The 21,100-nt window shown below is 39.0% G+C and overlaps 1 protein-coding gene across 6 annotated transcripts in view; it reads right to left on the reverse strand.

The window, feature by feature from the left end:
• pde7a (phosphodiesterase 7A) overlaps window positions 1–21,100 on the reverse strand; it is a 40,231-nt gene that overhangs the window by 4,881 nt on the left and 14,250 nt on the right. Inside the window, exons 1-9 of one of the 6 annotated variants that reach the window (XM_017453261.3) lie at window positions 14,419–15,063; window positions 9,173–9,233; window positions 6,306–6,338; window positions 5,502–5,591; window positions 3,874–4,025; window positions 2,998–3,061; window positions 2,048–2,143; window positions 1,161–1,261; window positions 917–1,048 (exon numbers count right to left, since the gene is read on the reverse strand). In XM_017453261.3, the coding sequence (XP_017308750.1) occupies window positions 917–1,048; window positions 1,161–1,261; window positions 2,048–2,143; window positions 2,998–3,061; window positions 3,874–4,025; window positions 5,502–5,591; window positions 6,306–6,338; window positions 9,173–9,233; window positions 14,419–14,478 (789 nt within the window). In that variant the 5' untranslated portion in view covers window positions 14,479–15,063. Of the gene's footprint in view, window positions 1–916; window positions 1,049–1,160; window positions 1,262–2,047; window positions 2,144–2,997; window positions 3,062–3,873; window positions 4,026–5,501; window positions 5,592–6,305; window positions 6,339–9,172; window positions 9,234–14,418; window positions 15,064–21,100 lie in introns of those variants that run through there. The other 5 variants (XM_017453255.3, XM_047150310.2, XM_017453262.3 and 2 more) reach the window with 5 other exon arrangements.

The following is a 21,100-nucleotide window of genomic DNA, read 5'->3' on the forward strand; positions in this document are numbered from 1 at the left end:
ACGGTATACAAAGTATGTATTAAAAGAGACACATTTATTCAGGTACAATACAGAACCACTCGTTAAGGAGAATCCTTACTCCTTCAGTGCGTGGTTCACATTTAGTATCGGCTCAGCTCGCATGGGACCTCGCATGGAGGTGGTACTAAAAAAAGTACCGGGTACCAAGTACAATCGCCAGTGGAAAACACCTAGAAAGCGAGCAGTCGAGTCGAGCCGTACCGTGCAGTGGAAAAGCGTCATTAGTTTTCCTCAGGAGGTCTCCCATTCGGTACCGGCCAGGCTCAACCCTGCTTAGCTTCAGTGGGAAACCAGGTGAGTACTGCAGGGTGATATGGCTCTTTGGACTGGAGGAGGAAACCGGAGAACCCGGAGGAAGCAACCAGAACACAGAGAGAGCATGCGCACACAATGTGAAAGCGGGATTCGAACCCCCAACCCCAGAGGTGCGAGGAAAACCTCTTGGTGAAGAGGTACGAGCTGAATAATCGGTTTAAACTCACAATGGAAGTCTATGGGCAGTTCTTGAGTCAATAAATAGTTATGGGAAAAAACACACATTTGCAAATAAAGTTCTAAATCTGTGGTACAGGAATTAGATATGGACTGATTTACCGAGACCTTCTCTCATGCCTGTCTCGTTCAAATGCATTTATTGTTAGAGTGCATCTACAGCCGTGCTCAGTTTGTATTACAAAGTCCCTTAGACCTCCGTTATATCCGAGGATGGAGTAAACAGGTTTTCTGTTCTTTTCTCAATACAGGGAAATGTTTGTCATAATCTCTCTCTCTCTCTCTCTCTCTCTCTCTCACACACACACACACACACACACACACATACATAGATGTAGTAGATAGATATTAAACTGTACAAGAATAGAGTATTCCATTAAAGCTGCTCGTGTGTTGCTCTCACCCTGTACAAAGAGGCTAAGTAATGGTTGGTTTTGATGAGGAAAGGCTGATTGACCCCAGGGTGGTCCAGGTCATGAGTGGCTGCTGCCAGCAAGCCCAAGAGGATATCACAGGAAGTAAGGGACTTGGCAAGCTGCAGAGTGGATATACAGACACACACACACACACAAAATGTAAAATCATTCAGAGAGCATTTGTGAAGTCATACAAGTTTAATTTCCTCCAGTTCTCCTGCAGTCATATACCTTGGGCTCCTTCAGGTAACAGTGCATGGCCTGGGTCACGTCAGCAGCATGGACCGAGTTATGGTACGGGTTATGATTGTGATAATCCTCCTGAACCAGAACTGAGAGGAGCAGAAACCCACAGGAACATGAATTCAGGCAAAGATCTGCATTGTGTGACTTCTCTTTATAAACAACGTGTCACCTAGTCGATTCATTTCAAGATGGAGGACCCGGAGTTATGAAAAAACCTTCTTCTGGTAGTTGTGTTAACAATCACGAAAATTTAAACAGCGCCACCTGCAGTACTGGAGCACTCATCTGCGACTAGCCATACGAAACCGCAAAGAGTATACGAACTTGTACGCGTACGAAAAAAACATCTCCGCAGTAAATATGTAAAGAATTGCATTTAGAACTAATTCTTTATGTTCAAGAACAAATAACTACAATGTCATTTAGTTAAAAATGTTCAATATTCCAAAAACAATTCACTGGATAACATACAAACAAAGATGCCATTGTGAGAATGAAAAAAAAAAAAGCAACGAAAAAATGTAATAAATAAAATAACATTAAATCTACACACTTCACTATTAATTACTACTTTCTTTGCTCTTTATCTATTCCCCCCCCCATTTGTGTCAATAAAATGGATTTATTTCAGTATTAAATCCTCACGGTAGGCTGGAAAACAAACCAACACCCTTTTTTTTTTTTTTCCTTCACCCCTTTTAACCGATTTATGATTATAATTTATTCAAATCAGGAAGTGAAACAACTTCCACACATTAAACGCATTCTTTTGCTTCATTCTAAACTCAATCCGACACAGGGCTAAAGTACACCACAGGGGAAATTTCATTTTATCTACTACCACTTAGTTCCTTTTACGTCTGTGTACTCACCTAAAAAGCGTCGTACTTTAACCATGTCTAACTGGAAGAGCTCAATTAAGCCGTAATGATTTAGCAGATATAAGGTCAAGTAGATGAGACTGTTTCCTGGAAATCCAGAGGGAAAGAGAAACATGACGGTTAATGTTATGGAGGCTAGAAGGCAGAGTTATGAGCATTTCATCACTAATATAAAAGAATTTTCAGTCAGAGGACTGAAACGGGTTGCATTGGACAGTTCAAACAAAGCTTAATAACATATTTTACATAGCATATTATACCGTGGAATACAGTCGAGTGCAAAAGATTAAATTACAAACCTTTAGGACAAACTGAAGAAGACAAATTTAATTTAGAGCAACAATACATGCAGCATTTGCACCAATTTTAAAAATATATACATTCCTGTGTCTATTTCGCGTTATTTTTAATTGTTGCCTTGTTAATAATATTTTTGTTTAAAGTACAATCTGTCCGATTGTTTAAATTATTCACGAGTTGCATTTCCTTTTTTTTTTTAACCCCCACTCGAATGCAAACTTTTGCCCTCGAGTGTATAGTTATAATAAAAAAGAACAACCCACGTGCAGAAGATCTAGTAGAAGTGGAAAAACCTACGTAAAGCACGTTAAAGACCTCTGTAATGTCAATACAATTAACGTAGTACTGTAATACGAACAACAGTTTATTTATACGCGTTTATGTGCGACTGAACGTTAAAAGCTGGAAAGAACCGATGCGCTTGTGCACATATTCGCACACGTTTAACATTCATGTGTGTTATCTGGCCAGCAGATGGAAGCGTTGATCAAATACACAGAGTTGAACGTCTGTCACAATGCACTGGGGCTCTTCAGAGGCGAATACCGGCATGATACACACATGCACGCACACACACACACACACACACACACACACACACACACACACACACACGGACGCTCTTAAAGCAAAGCACTCACCGTTCGTCAGCCTGTCGAAGAAGAAAATATCAAAATTCCAGCTTCCAACCTTTTCTAACATACACTGCAAAAAAATAAAAATAAATAAAAACACGAGCAGGAAATTAAAATCAACAAACAATAAACATGCACTGTATATGCTGTATAGAACTGTACCCGAGTTATTACATCACTGCAACAGGACATGAGCAGACATTTTTGAAAGATTACCACATAGCTTTATAATATACTGTACATATGACGTCATTCTGATTTACTCATTCTTTCAAGCGATTACTATTGAACTTTTTCCGAAAAGGACGTCTGAGCATGTTAATGATTGATGTACAAGTTTAAATAAATAAATAAAGAAAGAAAGAAAGAAAAAAGGATCGCGAACGGTAAAGAAGAGACGTGGTCATGCAGTACCGGCTCGTTATCTCTTAAAATGCAAAGCGTCTCTTTGAATACGCTGGTGAGCGCGAGATTTGCATGACGTTTACACACGCAGAACGAGTCTGAGAGTCTATTGTATACTGGTGTGCTGCGCGGCCGTCACGACGAATCCCACTGTTAATAATCACACACACACACACACACACACACACACACACACACACACACACACAGAGAGAGAGAGAGAGAGAGAGAGAGAGAGAGAGAGAGAGAGAGAAAGAGACCACTAACATCATGGAAGTTTGAATGTTAAACATCTCCCGTCGATGTCGGATTATCTCGTGTTAAATATCTGGCTCACAAACTGAACGTAAACGACTTTCTATCAACTTCCGACAGCTATTATTACGCTCAAGTTTCACTAAATGTCCACGCACGTGTGTGTGTGTGTGTGTGTGTGTGTGTGTGTGAGAGCTGTGATGCGTGTATCTGAAAACACACCCTGGCTTGTCCGCAGTAATCTTCATCCAGGATGTGCAAGGGGTTCTGGTGCGGAACACCCCGCAATAACCGAGATGACAGGAGGTGACGCTGGAAACTGAAAAGCCTGCGGATCCTCCGGGCTGGAATCGATCCCGCAGACTCGGCACGGGCTGAAAACACACACACACAGTAATGAAATTGCCGTAGACTTTGACATTTTCCCTGTACTCAGAAAATCGTTTATTCCGAACTCGCTTATAATGGAAGTGAGAGAAGTTGTTGAATTCTGTTTAAACATTGTTCAGTGTTCGTAAATGAAGCTCTAAATCTTCATCATTCATTCTTTCTGACTGACCTGGAACCTCCTCTCCCCCCACATAGTGTCAGTTTAAAACACCGGAGCTACTTATTTCCCCCTATACTGCTCCGGTGTTGGAGAATTGGTTAAAACTCAATAAGAAGAGCTTCACAAACACTTTTACTCATGTCACCCGTCTGTCTCGTCCTACAACGTTCACATATCAAGTGTAAAGGGTGTAGCTTTGCATTTGTACTCTAAAGTCACATATTTAAAAGTTTATTATTAAGCAAATAATAAACCATTTTTGGGTTTTTTTTTTTTTTTTTTGGGTTTTGTTTTGTTCCAGAAAACAGGAAGCGTGTTGAGATCCTTGCCCGTAATACAGACACGTGTGCTACAGATGTACTGCGTCAAGATGAAACTGAAGTGAAACCACTGAAGTATTCCTTTCATTTATAGACATTAACAGACTGTCTGAAGCAGAGCGGGTCCAAAATTGTCAGCAATGCTCGGAGATGTTCTTCCTCTCGTTCCACCGCGACGAATCTGATGTTGTTCACACGCCCGAGGTATAAAGTTTCTCACGAAGAGAAGCAGCAGGTCGCAAACCGTTGTTATGGTAAATAACCTGAGGTAGCCACACGTGCTTTGTGATTTAAAGCGGGTGAAGGTGGTGATTGATTAACGCCACATTGTTATGCAGGCCGAAATGTGCTCGGCGTTGCCAGAGGGCACGAAGGGGCCGATCGCTGACGCAGCGACTCGCTCGAAACCGCCGCTGCCAGGCACGAAAAGCTGAACACGGCCATGCTCAGATATAAAATATTACAAATCCAGCGAATAAATCATGGCAGTGGTTTAGTGTGTAACAGAACGTGTAACTCTTAGGTTTTAATCGTGGAATATTTCCTATAACACATATCACCTATCACTGAGGAACTAACAAGTGCATGAAAGAGAACTACACAGTTCCCGGCCAGGTTTCTGATTTGCATTTGCACCACACTGGACCATTATGCAAAATTACAGAAGTAACCGTCACCGTTAAATATTTTTCAGGCCAAAGAAAAGTTAAAAACCCGAAGTGTTGATCACTTGATAATGTGGACGTAGGATGAGGTGGAAATGCACCTATCGTGTTTAAAAGAACCCTTAACTAAGCTTCCTTTAGTTTCATGGAGAACTAAGTGTTTTCTAGTATACAGTATCGAAAACAACAGCTTATATAATGGTGTCCTCTTAAAGACACCCCTTAAAGAGGGCACGCGAAGTCGTGTAATATTTGGGTGTGTATGGATACGTGCAGTAGAATATACAGTAGTGCTCTTCAATGTCTGGAACTTACAGTGTAAGGTGCGGAAATCGACACCCAGGTATGGGTGCGAGCCTCTTCGTTCGGGTTCAAATCCTACCTGGCTCCTCACTCTCACATCTCCTAGAAGGCATCAACACAAAGTCCCTCAAGAGGTTTGTTAGCACACAGATCAAGACCTAGCCTGGTGCTGGACACAAAGTACACACACACACACACACACGCACACACACACACGCGCACACACACACACACACACACACACACACATGCATACACACGTACGCACAGCCAAAACGTGGGAAGGAGGGCAAGGAGAGAGAGAGAGAGAGAGAGAGAGAGAGAGAGAGAGAGAGAGAGAGAGAGAGAGAGAGAGAGAGCGAGCAAACGAGCATGCAGCTCCATGCCGGGAGGAGAAAGGCATTAGTATTCAGACTGGCACAAGCGAGGTAAACGCGAGGAAAGAAAGGCAAGCTTGTGCCTCAGCCCAAGTCAGAATGGAGAGGGGAAAAAAGTCAGAGGGACTTCAGTGAGGTTGGCCAAAGCTCTCGAGTCACATCTGTTAAATTCTCATTCAATAGGCCTTTTCATGAGACTGTGTGTTGGGGACAGGAGGGAGGGGAAAAAAACAACATAAAGGAAAATATAATAATAATAATAATAATAATAATAATAATAATAATAATAATAGCTTGCATAGAATTCTATTGAGTAATGGCAGCCTCCAACAGTTCAAGTCACTAGTGATTGGTGTACATGTGCATTAAATAAGTGAATAAATCAATAGGTAAATAAAGTAAATAAAAAGGACAGCCTCCCACCAGTATATTTACTTACTTGAAAACAGCTGTTTGAATATTACACAAGCCCCTATCAAAATACCAAAACTTTGAATTACAATTACATAAAGAACACTATAGGTTTTTTTAATTAAAAAAAAAAAGAAAGAAAGAATATCATTATTCAAATAAAGGCAGACAAAAAAATTTAAACAAGCATTCAAAAGATCTGACAGAAAAAGGAAATAAATAAATAAATAAATAAATAAATAAAATGTACAAAAAAGTGTGGTAGCACACGTGACGCATGCAAACAGGAAGTACCACACACAAGAAACAGACCAAAGGACCGGGAGCATGCAGGATGAGGGGAAGCCGCTAAGGTGGAGAAGCGAGGGACTGGATGGACGGAGGGGATTTATTATTATTTTTTTTTAATAAATGGGGGGCATCCCCATTATGCAACCACAGCAGCCTTTTTTTTCTACCACAAAATTCCCCGGTTGGGTTAGCAGCATGACCTTTGACCTCTACGGCTCGGCTCCGTGAGCCTCTCGGCGCATCTGCGATTATTAACAGCGTTATGTGAGAATGCCACCGGCTGCTTCTCGAGCGCCGACGCCCACTGCGTGCTTCAGCTGGATGAAGGAGTTCCTCAGGGTGGGGAGTTGGTGGAGGGGAATAAGCGGACGCTCTTGTTTACTCTCACGACAAGACTGTTTGGACTGTTTTATCGGTCACGGCTCGAAATAAAAGTAGCAGGTCAGGGTGCTGTTTTTTTTGGCTCGGGGCTTTGGAAAGTACCGTTTATCAAAGCTTTAAAAAATGTCCCTACACATTTACACAACCTTCAGCAGCAAGGTTTGTGTAGCTGAGAATCTTTTCAATTTATGAGCAAAGAACACAGCATGTGATGAAACTTAAATACATTTAACAAGCAGGAAAGAAAGAAAACAAAAGAAAACAAAAAAAAAAAACAATTCCTCCATGAGCATGCTCATTAAAGACGAGACAAAAGACATCTAGATATGCAACTGTGAATAAAATCAGTTCAACGCATTTTATTAACAAGCTTAACGGAATACACCAGACTTTTCTAGCTAATCTCCATCTACCGCATCTGTAGTGTGTGTGTGTGAGAGAGAGAGAGATTACCACAGACAAGAATTACTAATAATTAACAATAATTAAGTGGTTTCCTGCATTGAGAAAAGTACACTTTACTCCCAACATGTAATGTAAGTTTAAGTTCAATTAAATTCCATCAATAAACATTTAAACTACATGTTTTGGGGGTTTTTTGTAGATCGCTTTCATGAACTGTTCAATTAAAACCATTTGTTTGTCATTATGCCAAAGATACCAGCATTAAAAAAATACTGTATTAGGGCTGGGCGGTATGACAAAAATATTGTATCGTGAGAGTTAAGGACATTTCTACGAAATAGTATCACGATATATCATTTAGCTAACAAACTGTCCGCAAAACAGTCAAATACACACATCAGAGTTTGACGAAACTTTACCTTCTTTGTCTCTGCAGGCATTAAAGTTATTGTTTTTAATGATGTCAAATCAACAGCATCCATTCAGTACCAGTTCATTTGTAATTATTAAAAAGTTGTTTATAAAAAAATAAATAAATAAATGCATCACCATACCAACGATATCTCCGAAAAATGTATCGTGAAATCGTTTATCACGATGTCGATATTATATCGATATATATCGCCCGGCCCTATACTGTCTGTGAAAAAGCATAAATGACTAGATTTAAGGATGTAACTGAATAAGAATACTTTCATCTTCAGTATAAAAGGCTCCCGGCTGAGACTAGAGGAGTGCATCGGGACCAGGATGGCGTGGGACGCAAATAAATAAATAAATAAACAAATAATCACACAAGCGGGAGGATTGTACGTTCACACGGGCGTAAGCGAGCCGTCTGACATGAAGCTTCCAAATGAAAATCAAACGAAGGCATAAAATAAAAACAATCACAGGCGGGAATTTAAAATGAAAAATAAATAAAAATCCTGTGCACCTCTCTAGTTCAGACGAATTATGATTATAGGAAAAAAAAGTATATATATATATATATATATATATATATATATATATATATATATATATATATATATATAATTTTATGTGTGTGTGTGTGTGTGTATATATATATATATATATATATATATATTTATTTATTTATTTTTTTTCCATTCCAGTGTTTCCAGGGACAATTCAGGATTTTTTTTTGTTTTACGCCATACCCGCTCTACACTTAAACCCGAATACAGATACGGATCCTTGGAGCACTAAACAGATACAGTCATTGCATTACACCCCTAATGATTAAGATCAAATTCATGCTAACAAAAACACACAGACTGTATAGCCGCATTCTTTGAGAATCCAACACCTGCCCGCACACCTGGATCGCCAGTCTAAGTAAGTTTGGCGTAAACAGGACTTAAGTGGAGTTAACATGTTTTGGGGGGAAAAACACAATGTGTTGAAATTCTTCTCTGTGGTAATCACGCATAACATTTACAACGCCGGTGAGGTCGATAAATGCAGAAGTGTTCCTTTAACGTCACCATGTAACAGGAAACATGAGCCGTTCCGTGTTCCCACCATCGAGCCGTTGTAAGAGGTCAAAAGGTCACGGAAAATCTGGGTAGTAGCTGCGTTAATCAAATCCATTGTAATCAAATCAAATCAAATTTCAAAAGGCGAGATCCCGAGTGGCTTTAAACCCTTCTCCTGATGAGATTATCTGAGGCGGTGTGAATGACTGGGCAGGTATCCAGTACACGGTGAATGGTGTGATCAGGGACAGAGTTACAGTGTTTGCTGGTTTGTTTTAAGGTGTGTGTGTGTGTGTGTGTGTGTGTGTGTGTGTATATTAGTACAAATGTTGCTTACCTAGCATACGAATATACAGAGCAGTTTGATCAGAACTGTCGTAGGAGATTGCGCCACGTCTCTGTGGGGAGGGAAAAAAAAAAACAAACAATGAAATGAAATGAAATGCAATTTTATGATTAAAATGGTCTCAATGTGCATTAAAAGGTATAATCAGCAATCTTAGTTGGAGCTACTTTGAAATGCATAATGCGAAAATTATAATGTTCTGTCAATTTACACGGTGAATATTCTCAGTGACGGACCATAACATAGCTAGCGTAGCGATGCAGAGTCTGCGACATAACATTTTTATGTACAACCAAACTGTTAATCTGTAAAAAATTTCATCCTGGACGGGGGTTAAAAGAGCTTGAGGAGGGGTTTTTTTTTTTTTTTTGGGGGGGGGGGGGGGGGGGAGACACGTCACAAACTATGCTCACACTCAGCCCCGCCTCTGAATTAGTTTCATAAAAATTCCTGAGAAAATCTTCAGAAATGTTTTTGTGCAGTGTAAATAATCTATAAAATTCATAAACATTCCTCTAAGACAATTGAACCATTTAAAACTGCTTTTTTATTTTATTTTTTTTTAACAAGTGTTAGTTCAAGAATATTGAAAAAAAAAATTAGTCAAACTTTAAAGTCGTACTCAGCGATTCTGATAGAGTTTAGCTGAAGCATGAGGTTTTACAGCTCAAAGTTCAAACAAATACAGCCCTGAAAAGATTTTCCTGAAAAGCCACGCCTAGAATGCCTTAATCCTACACATAAATAAAGACAAGTCCTAATTGGATGGATGTTGTTTTTTTTTCCTCTCAACACAAATCCACAGAAATTGAGAGTTTTAAATTACATCGAATTGGACCATGACGCAAGAAGAACGAAAAAATGTTATACAAGTGTTTTTTTTAAATAAACAAATATATATATATAGATTTTTTTATATATATAAAAAAGGACACGCAAGCAAGTCTTTAACTTCTAAGCAACTTCATACGGTGTATAATCAGTACACGATTGATGTTGTCCTCCGACCAGACTGTGTGTCATTTGACAGACGCAGCCAGACGCCAGAACGTAAACAAACACACAACGTTTTCCTTAAGTATCTCTGAGGCACCGTCTGTAAGTGTGACGTGTGTTTTTCTCACACGGCCGGCTGTACTCCTATAGAGGTGTGTTTAACAGCCAGAGACTGGTTTAACTCGCCAACACTGATCCAGCACACACACGTGCATGCTAACTTCAGGTCCAGGAGGACACAAGGTTCTGAATTAAGCATGCCTCATCTTTCCTGTTTAATCTTCTCGTCCATTTCCTGCCCTGCTACACTAAGCCACTGGGTGATTAACACACAAACAAAACTCACACCTCTCGTGAAGTGATTGTCTTACAAAAGCGCTGGTTATTAAACCTTAGCAAACCTTCCTGTCCAAAATGATCCGTAATGGTTATATGTAAATACCTAATAGCACCAATGTGTCAAAACATATACATACATACATAAAAAAAAAAATATATACACACATACACACACACAAAGAAAATTAATTCAGAATTCTCTGCTGAATCAAGGACAAATAATAATAATAATAATAATAATAATAATAATAATAATAATAATAATAATAATAATAATAATGTTTCAGAGAACCAGAAAAAAAACAAAAACAATCGGAGACGCAAAATGTAAATCTCTTGAACGTTTCTCTTTTGCAAAAATAAATAAAAACACAAATAAACTAAATTGAGATGTATCCTAACCAATATTCCCCCAAACAAAAAAATTGAGAGGTATCGTAACGCTTTCTTGAATATTTATTTGCCAAAAGAAAACAATAAAGGTTCTAAATAAATAACAATAATGAAATATAGTAGTAGTAATAGTAGTAACATTGCTAATAATAATAATAAAGTAGTAGCAATAATAGAAACAATAAAGATTCTAAATAATAATAATAATAAAGTAGTAGCAATAATAAAGATTCTAAATAATAATAATAAAGTAGTAGTAGCAATAATAATAACAGCAATAATAATAATAATAATAAAAAGATTCAGGAGATACATCCTCTAATTCTGAATAAATGCATGACTTTTATTGCCTAAAACATCAACATTACTTTCACTACAAACTGTAATGAAAATTTTAAAATTATAGATTAAAAGCAGCTAATGGACATAAAAAAAAATAACAAAAAGAGAAAACACACCATCACACATTTACAGAACTCAAAAACGTCAAGAAACATCAAGTACAAAAGAATTGGCACACTGAATCAATCAAATGTGAATAAAATAATAAATAGGTAGACAATACGGCCCAAAAAAAAAAAAAAAAAAAAAAAAAAAAAAAAAAAGATATTTGATGGTTATTAAGTTATGCAGGCCTTTATAAAACGATAAATTCTCTAGCGATTTAATAATTTGCCTTCTACACTTTGCACAATTCGGTGTGCCTGAAACCATCTGACAAATGACTAAGTGTAAATGTAACAGTAATTTCAAAGAATTGTTAAAGAAGGGAAAAAAAGAGGGAAAAAAACCCCTACAAACTACTCAGAAATCTTTCTGCACGATGGAGCAGGAGGGAAGGAGACGAGGCTGAAAAGCTAAAGACCTGGCTCGTCTTGTGCTGGCTTTTCTTCTCTCACACACACAAACAAGTGCAGCTTTTAGATGGCTGGACGTGGTGTCCCCAGATGGCACACAATTCAGCGTTTGACGTCAATGGACAAGTATTTGCATACTTGATTTTTAGCCATTATCAGTCCTGCTCTCCCTTCAGACTCCTCAAATGCAATTATGAAATAATTTCAGGTAAGTAAGGCATCATTTTTTTTCCTGCCAAAAGGAAAAACAAAAGCAAAATAAAAAATAAAAAAAATTAAGGAAAGTACAGAAATGATTTTAGCACAATATTTATTTAAAAAAATAATAAAATACTACATCCTACATGCATCATGTAGCGGAAACCAAACCGTGACAGAGGAGCAGGTTTTGCAGTTTGATTTCAGTGTGTTTGTCTGCATCTCTGGTTAATTACCACTATGAAAGATAAAGATGACGGTTTGAGGTGTGTCCACTCGAACCAAGCACCCTGCAATAACGGCGTGTGACTTGCTAGGGGACATGACAACACGCTTGCAACAAGCAGACTTCAAGTGACGAGCACGCTGCCTGTTGAGTCATTTCGCCGTCCACAAGCGCCATGTTTACACACATCACGCGGCATCCGGTGTGTGAGTAATCACAAGCAGGGAGTGTTGAGAGGAGCGTGCCCATATGGCACGGGTGTTACCGAGGGCTGGTATAACCCCGAGGAGAGCAGAATAACGGCACCTGCTTTAGCATGCAAACTCTCCGTTTCACAGCCATCGACGCGTGAGGACACACCTGTGACTTGCAGGGGATTTTGGAGAACAGGATATATTCCCTTTTTTTTGGCACAACTATAAATATGCGAATCTCAAAAACAAAAAGATAAGAAAAGAGCAGTACAAAAGACAAAGCATGATTAGAACCCTTTATAAACTTCATGAGGAATTTCAGCCCTGCTTTGGAGGACTCTATTTGAGCAGGTTAGTTCGGCGCTGAATTGCAGAGCCACATGCCAACTGCTACACAACAGCGAGGTGTGAACCAAGTTAAAGGCTCTTGTGAGTTTGCACGGACAAGCCGGAGCCAAAAGACAAAAAGCACAGACGCCCAGCCTGCACATCTGCTACATTATAGACAGCAAAAACAAAAAAAAACAAAAAAACACACAAACAAAAAAAGCCACTCAGTGCTGTGCTTGTATAAGATAATAATCAGCAATGGCGTTGTTTAATGTAGTGGAGTTAAATGTTAACGCCCTGTTATTTTACTCCTAACAAATCCCTTCCTAATACGTTATGATTAGATCATTACAGTCTGTAGAACTTCGCTTGTGTGTAATGTCTTCAAGGAATGTCACTATGCAAAAATGCCATTTTCTTTTACTTCCCCCCCAGTTAGTCTTTAAGAACACCTTTGACAAAAGAAGAAGGTATTGAAATCATTCTCGTGGCTGGATCAGGAAGATGTCGCAAGGTTACCACGGACTTTAACAGGAAACATGGTGAGCACGTCACACGCAGCACACTGTTGCCCAACTTTTTAAAAGAATTTTAAAAATCTGGAACTGTTTACGTACCAACCGAGAACAAAATGGATGTCCACGAACATCCACTGACGAAGGCACAACCCATGTGGTGCTGGCAAAAAGACACAGTCCCCAATCTACTCTATGGAGACTTTTGAGACACCCTGTAGTTACAAGATGCATGAAATGTGCGAAGTAGGTGTAGATAAGTAGTTAGACAGGAAGTAGAACTTCATCAAATTAATTAACGCTTGCATGACATCATTGGGAAAAACTCCAAAATTCACAATTTAGCAGCCAATCGTGTACGTAATAAAAACACTTCGGGAAAATAATCGGCGAGTTTATAGTGTGATGAAGTGGAGTTAATTTTAATGCAAAGTTAAAGTACCCCTTTAACAGCAAATCTGGAAAGGTGTTATTCCTGTAAGTGCTATAGGCTTAGATTATGTGAAGTGAGCTGTTACTACAGAAACCATAACATATCAATATAAACCTGATTTGCAGCCGTACCACTGCCAGAAATTGCATTTCATTTCTTCGACACCTAAATAAATCAGCTGTTATACACGTCTCATCAATTTATAAAAAAAAAATAAATAAATAAAATAAAAAAAAAGATCCCTTGTTTTAGTCCGATTTACATTTCAACCTGTCCGATCTATTCGTGCCGTTTCTTTAGACTTGTGGATGACTACTTTTGGAACATAGGCCGTATTTCTAAGTTGTAATCGAAGAATCCTTCAAGATGGATCAGACTTCGATGACTGCAGACCCGACTCTAAGATGCGTCTTTTAGGCCAAATTTGGAAAACACCAGATCACCAGTTGATCAGTACACATTCCCAACATTCGTGTTGTCCGCATGCACAAAGACAACGGTATTCGCTCGTCCAAGCACACACACTCACACGTGCCGGTATTACGCTCCGCGGCGAGAGGAATCCTGTCTGATCAGCTATGTTGACCGAATCCTTGAGTAGAAAAGTTCCAAACAAGGACCGAGTCATGCAGATGTTAAGCACACTAGTAGGACTCGCTAGATGTATTATTGTTGACTGCTGTCAGAGGCAGTACCTTTGTAAAATCTTTTTCCTCTGAACAGGTGCTAAAAGCTACAGCACGCCCCGAAACCTACCTTGGAGAAAATCCATCTGATGAGAAAGGCAATAACAGACCAGATTAGAGCTATTCCCATTGGACCATTAGGATACAGATGATCATAGTCTCGGTCTATGTTTTTAAGTATGGGTGTGTGTTATACTGTGCGTGTCAGAGTGTGGGCGTACGTGTATGTGTCAGAGACTCAAGCTTAAAGCCAGGACATCGTACTGAGTGCTGAGCTTAGTGCAGCTGTCTTAGCTGTGCTGCCGTCACCTGACCACACAATCATGGGACAGGCACCATGGAGAGACACAGACATACACAAACCAGCTGTCCATGACTGCCATGAACGCCTCTCGTAAACTCCACCTCCCTCATGCACCCCTACACAACCCCTGCGGCTTCCAAGCGACAGCAAATCAGAGAATCAGGTCCATTGACGCATGCAGGAGGAGGGGCTTAGAGGGACCGAGCACACTCCTGTCTCCTTATCAGCGCAGCTCGAGTGCACACTGTACACTCCATTAACTAAATAAAATGCTGCCCAAACCTCCACCACACTAATGAAAGATTAGCCCCACATTTGCGCTTTCCTACACAGGGACTCATTCCATTTTTATAAAATTTAAAGGGCAAACATTATTTATATAGATACTATACATTATATAACTGAGCGCCTAATCCACAAACATGCCCCTCCCACCCCCGTTCATTAATATTCATAAATCAGACCCCCCCATTAATATTTATTACTTTTTAATGGTCCTCCCAACAAAGCAAAGAACATTTTGCATGGATTTCTTCCATGAAATCTGTATTTTGTAACATCTTCCTGTTTCAAACCGAAACAGACGGTTTTTGCCATGAAAACGACAGGAAGTGATTACATTTTGTCCTAAAATAAATAAGCAGTTCTTAGAGAAAGGGGGGGGGGGGGACGGGGGGGACGGGACTTGATGAACTTTTGCTTTGTAACAGGAAGGCTTATTTCTAGCTGCTTCTTCTTCAAGCTCTTTTTCAGGCCATTTTGAATGTGTAATTGTCACGTCCACGAAGACAGCTGTGTCTTACTAAAAAAAATCGCGAAAAAAATCTAAAAATCGCATAGTTGTGATGAAAAACAAGCATTTTTTTTATAAGTGAAGCTGCTTCTACTTAGAAAGATAGCCTGTGTGGAAAGACAGCTGTGTGCTGATTGGCCGGCGTGAACCAATCACAATGAAATATTCAGATAAGTTCATGTGTGGCACTATTGCTATGTCATTTCAGCAACTGACCAATCACAGCAAATTATTCAAATGAGTCTCCTGTGGAAAAGATGAGGTGAATTTGAAACAGAGTAAAATGAGGGAGAGTTTTTCCCCTAACAAAATAAAAAACATACAGATTTCACATTTTCTCAATATTGCTGAAACTTCTTATTGTCTGAAACCTAAAGAGTTCAATTTATCTTGGGGAAGAAAAAAAAACAACTTTGGATGATAATGTGGTACCATTTGTGCCACAGAGCCAGCGGGCTAAGCTAGTTAACTAGCTAACATTAGCTACGAACAAATCATGGCTGTTGTATAAATCCTTGAGAACATGGCTATGGAAATTGAGAATGTGCGTATTTGTTCATAAATCCTGGCTTATATTGTTTCATCAGAGTTGAAGTGTGAAGATGTTCCTTCACAATTTTGTTGAGCATAAAGTAATGAACAAAACAACGGGGTATGTTCTAGAAAAGAATCAATGACAGGGTGGTGCAATGCAGCACAAAATGTTTTATTTCACAGCAAACAGTTGTGTGTATATATACACATTTATTTTATTTATTTTTTTTTCATTTACTAAAGAAGGACATTAAAATTTTTATCCATTTATAGTTACATTTAATGTCTATAAAACAAGTTAATTATTAAGCTGTTATCTCGATCATGAAGATGTGGAAGACGTACTGACTGTTACAAAGTGCTCACACTGGAGACTCCTTCTATAAAATTTAAATAAAGATCTTAGAGAAAACATAACCATATCAACAATTAGATGTTTTCTTTGTTAAATAATGACTCAGATTTAATCATATGAAACATACCCATGTTTTAGAAAACATGCATTGTAAATAATGTATTTGGTTATGGTTATGAAAAAGATATTTCCATGCCTCGGACATACTTTTTTTTTTTTTTTTTAACCAAGGAAACATATTCACTATCTATACCATAGAATGGAGGCAAATATTTGAAATTGCTCTAAGATTATCTGCAAATATATGGCCAAACAATATTGCCAAAAATATGCGGACACATAACCCTAATACCCCAATGCATAATTCTTCCTTAAATTGTTGCCACAAAGTTGGAAGCACACAATTGTCTAGAATGTGTTTTTTATGCTATAGAATTATAATTTCCCTCCACTGGAAACAAGAGGCCCAAACCTGTTCCAGCATCACGATGCCCCGTTGCACAAAGCGCTCTCCATGAAGACATGGTTTGTTAAGGTTGGAGTGGAAGAACTTGAGTGTCCTGCACAGAGCCCTGCCCTCAACCCCACTGAACACCTTTGAACACCGATTTTGCTCCAGGTCTCCTTGTCCAACATCAGTGTCTGACCTCACTAATGCGCTTGTAGCTGAATGAACACAAATCCCCACAGCCATGCTCCAAAATTTAGTAGAAAACCTTCCCAGAAGAGTGGCGCTTATTATGACAGGAAAGTGGAACAAGTCAATAATAATGGTCATGGATTTGGAATGGGATAGTCAACATTCAGGTGTCCACATACTTTTGGCCATAGTGTATGTTTGGAAATATATTGCTTTCCAATTAGGTAAAACGAAACGTGACCACTGCCAAATGATGAGGGTTTGGGTTTTATTTTTTTTGCAATGGCATCATTTTTGGTGTGGTTCTGAGGCAAAACTATGGTATCGTGACGGCCGTGAGTTTAAATAAAATGTGTCCATTGTTAACCAAGTATGCGTCATGTTCAAATCCAATTCCCAGTCACAGCCTTGGCCTCGAAACACCTCGTTTTCAGAACAGGTGTGCAATCAAACGCTCTCCCGCAGCCCAAATTAGGCCCGTCGTAGCATTGACATCACCACATATGTCTGTGGAGGAGAGTTTCCACAAATAGACTCGCAGCACGTTAGGCGAACTGAACACCGCACCACGGGCGCTACGACACACACACACACACACACACACACACACACACACACACACACACACACGACTTCTCGCTGTTTCTCACATGACTTTCCACACGATGCGGACTTATTTAAAGGGTGCGATTTTAACTGTGACTTCTACTGTCTGGAAATAATCTACACGTGAGCCCTGAGCTTGAAAACACACCCACACAAGCTCCTACTCTGACTCTATCTTGGTTCAATATGCAAACCCATCTCTGTATGTTCACAGGGTCATAAATCGAACCACACACACACACACACACACACACACACACACACACACACACACAAAAGAAGGAGCCTGAGACGTGGGTGGGCAAGAGTCCTGCGGTTTGAGGATCGAGAGTCAAAGCATGCAAATGCTCATTCCCAAACCAAACACAGGAAATGTGAAGATGTTGCGTGTGACCACGTGTCCCCACGTGTCCCCCAGGATAAGGGAGGAAATGCAAACAACAATCACACTTCCGTTATGATTGTTTCATCAGTCACAAGATATCTGCACGCTGCTCGATAAGCCAATCATGAGCTTTATCTTGGGGACTGACTGCAGCATTGTCACTGGCCACACCCACTGCAATTTAAAATCATGATCTATTTCTGTTAATTAAGGGATAAAACACTTGGTCTTATAGGAAAATAATCAATGATAGGGTGTTGTGATTATGTAGGGTTATTTTTTACAACCACGAAGGTGATTATGGTCCAATAACAGCACTTCCCAAAGGGTTTTATTACTCTTACACAATAGTAATTTTCCAATGCTAGCATTTTTTTTATTCATTAAAGAATGACAACGTACTTTTATCCATTTATAGCTACATTTAGTGTTGTGGAGCATCCTTGAAACAAGTTATTACTTACATTATAGCGGCTATGTAGCAACAGTCATTGCTGCACTTTCTCTTGATGTTACCAAGGGAAAAAAAAGAAAACAGTTTAAAAAAAAAAAAAAGTCACTTGTTACCATGAAACCACAAAAACGAAACGTCTTCTGACTTCTGATGAAGGAAAACGGAACGTTACAGATTTACGTCTGACTGTTACAAAGCGCCGACACTGTAGACTCCTTCCACATACATTTTAAATTTATTGAATAAAAACATTTTATATTAGTCTTGGATATCTGGAACGTCTGCTACAGAAGTACAACGATGTTACTATAGAAACGATAACGTATTAGAACATGCACGACAATATAATCCCATGATTACAGTCAGAGCTGCTGTTCCAGAAAATGAATCAAACTTCCTGTCCAATCAGAATAAATAATAATAAAACAGAACCTTGGTATCGAGGCATTTTTTCATGAGGTGTTTCATCATTACAGAATGTAAAAGGAAAGGTTTTAAATCAAACCAAAGCACTTTAGTTTTAACTTGACTAAAATACGAAGGGAAAAAAAACAAAAAAAAACAAACAAACCTATATCTGTGTACTCCCTCCCCAGAATTTTTCCTCTAGGCGTGCACAGTGTCCGATGTAAAAAAAAATAATAATAATAATAAAAACATTTTTAAAAAATGTTTAAATCATGGAGCAGTTGCTTACTTCACTTTTGGTGCAAAATAGGCCTCCTTGACTAACAGTTTCTAAGAATATTTATTGGTCTTTCTAATGAATTAATTATTACATGCAATAAAAGTAGTAATAATTGGGAGGGACCTTAAAAACGTTAAAAAGGTACAATTGCAAATCTTTCAATTTACCGAAAAATTCGAGTTCCATGACGGTCATAGCAATGCTGATCCCACCCACCCCAAACAATTATTTTTAAAAATAGACTTTTATCTGCCATGTCATGACCACAGAGCTCCTGTATAATCATATCTCAAAGATTAAAAAATAATAATAATAAAAACCACTAAAATGTCCAGTGGTCAAATTCAGCTGCCAGAATACAGAGCAACTTCCTTTCTACAAACTTCCACAAATGTGTGTTTTGTTTTTGACACTTACCACCCCCCCCCCCCCACCCCCACCCCCCGTCTCCAGGAAGTTAGCCTCACTTCTTCACTGTGAAGTGTCACAGTGCCATACTGAGGTCGCCTCGCTCAGAAGGGGTCATGTCCCTTCCTTCACACATGTACAAACCGTTCTGTTTTCTTTCCCCTCAGCGCAATAACTGTCAGTTTATCAGCACTTCATACTTCCTTATACTATCAACTGTATGCACGTGCACAAAAAAACCCCAAAAAAACCAAACACAAAGAACACGCAAAAGAGGACGCCTTGTCGATTCCCATTCGCTCTCAGCCTGACTCGGATTAAAGGAACGGTGCTCGGGTTCATAAATTCAGAGCTCCTTTATGAGTTATAGCATGCCGCTGTGAGACGCTGCATGACTGCACTGTACATTCCTGTAAGAGCCGGGCCATAAACCAGACGAGACTTTTACAGCACGGCTAATGAAGCTGAGCAGTCCCTCGCACAAACTGCATCGGCGTAACAAAAATAAACTTTTTCTTTTAAATGAAACACGGTTAAAGTTTAAAGAAAAGTCAATAAACACATCCTGCTGTAAGAAATTGAAGGATGCTACGGTCTAAAACATGTTGCTAGTTTAATAATTGTCAGTTAAGATTGAGGTGTTAACTGTGGCAGCCAATGAAATTAGAGAAGAGGTGTGGCCTCATCATCAGTTAAATAAATAATCCGGTTTTGTTACATTTTCAGAAATGAACTGAAACTGTTCGACTTTCGCCATTGCTACTGTTTAATGAGCTTTCCATGTAATTAATATTTCAATCAAAGTTTTTAAAAATAAGTTTAGCATATATTAAACATTCAGTAAGAAATAACGCATCGATGCGTGTCTTTAATTGATTTCATTATTCAGCACAGCAAAGCGATCCCTTTTTTCTCGTACAGTCTGCTTTTTTTGACAAAGCAAAATATACAAAGCATTTATCTACTGTGAGCAATTATGTAATTATATGAAGAACAAGCACAATGAGAAGCAGTAAACAAACAGACATACACACTGTCCAAATCACACCAAAGCATCATGAATGAATTACTTACATTATCTTAACATCATCCAGTGCCACTTGAATGGGGGAACAATGTATTTCATCAAAAAACTACTTTTTATACACTGTTTACATATCAAAAGTGTGTCGTGATTTTTTCTTCAATCAACACTTAAATTCACATCGTGTTCCTTTATAAATGTTACTTTATACGCATCTCTCCATGGCACTATGAAGTCAGCCGAAAATACTCGCCGGCTGTTGTAAGTAGGGCTGCAACAATTCATCGATAAAATTGATCATCGATAATTAAAATAATCGGAAACGGATTTCGTTGTGGATTAGTCGGGTCCGTGACGTCACTGTGGATAACCCCAGTCAGTGACATGTCTTCACGACGGTGAAAAACGCATTTCTATTAATAAAACGCATCTAGAAAACAGCGGAGGTCACAGAGCGAGCTGCTGCGGGAAAAGTGCACGACCCGGGTCGTCCAAAACATGAGAACGTTTTATATTAAGCGCATCAAACAAACGCATAAGTGTATTAACGTAGCTTGTCGT

This window comes from Ictalurus punctatus, chromosome 23 (genome assembly GCF_001660625.3).
Source record: "Ictalurus punctatus breed USDA103 chromosome 23, Coco_2.0, whole genome shotgun sequence".
NCBI lineage: Eukaryota > Metazoa > Chordata > Actinopteri > Siluriformes > Ictaluridae > Ictalurus > Ictalurus punctatus.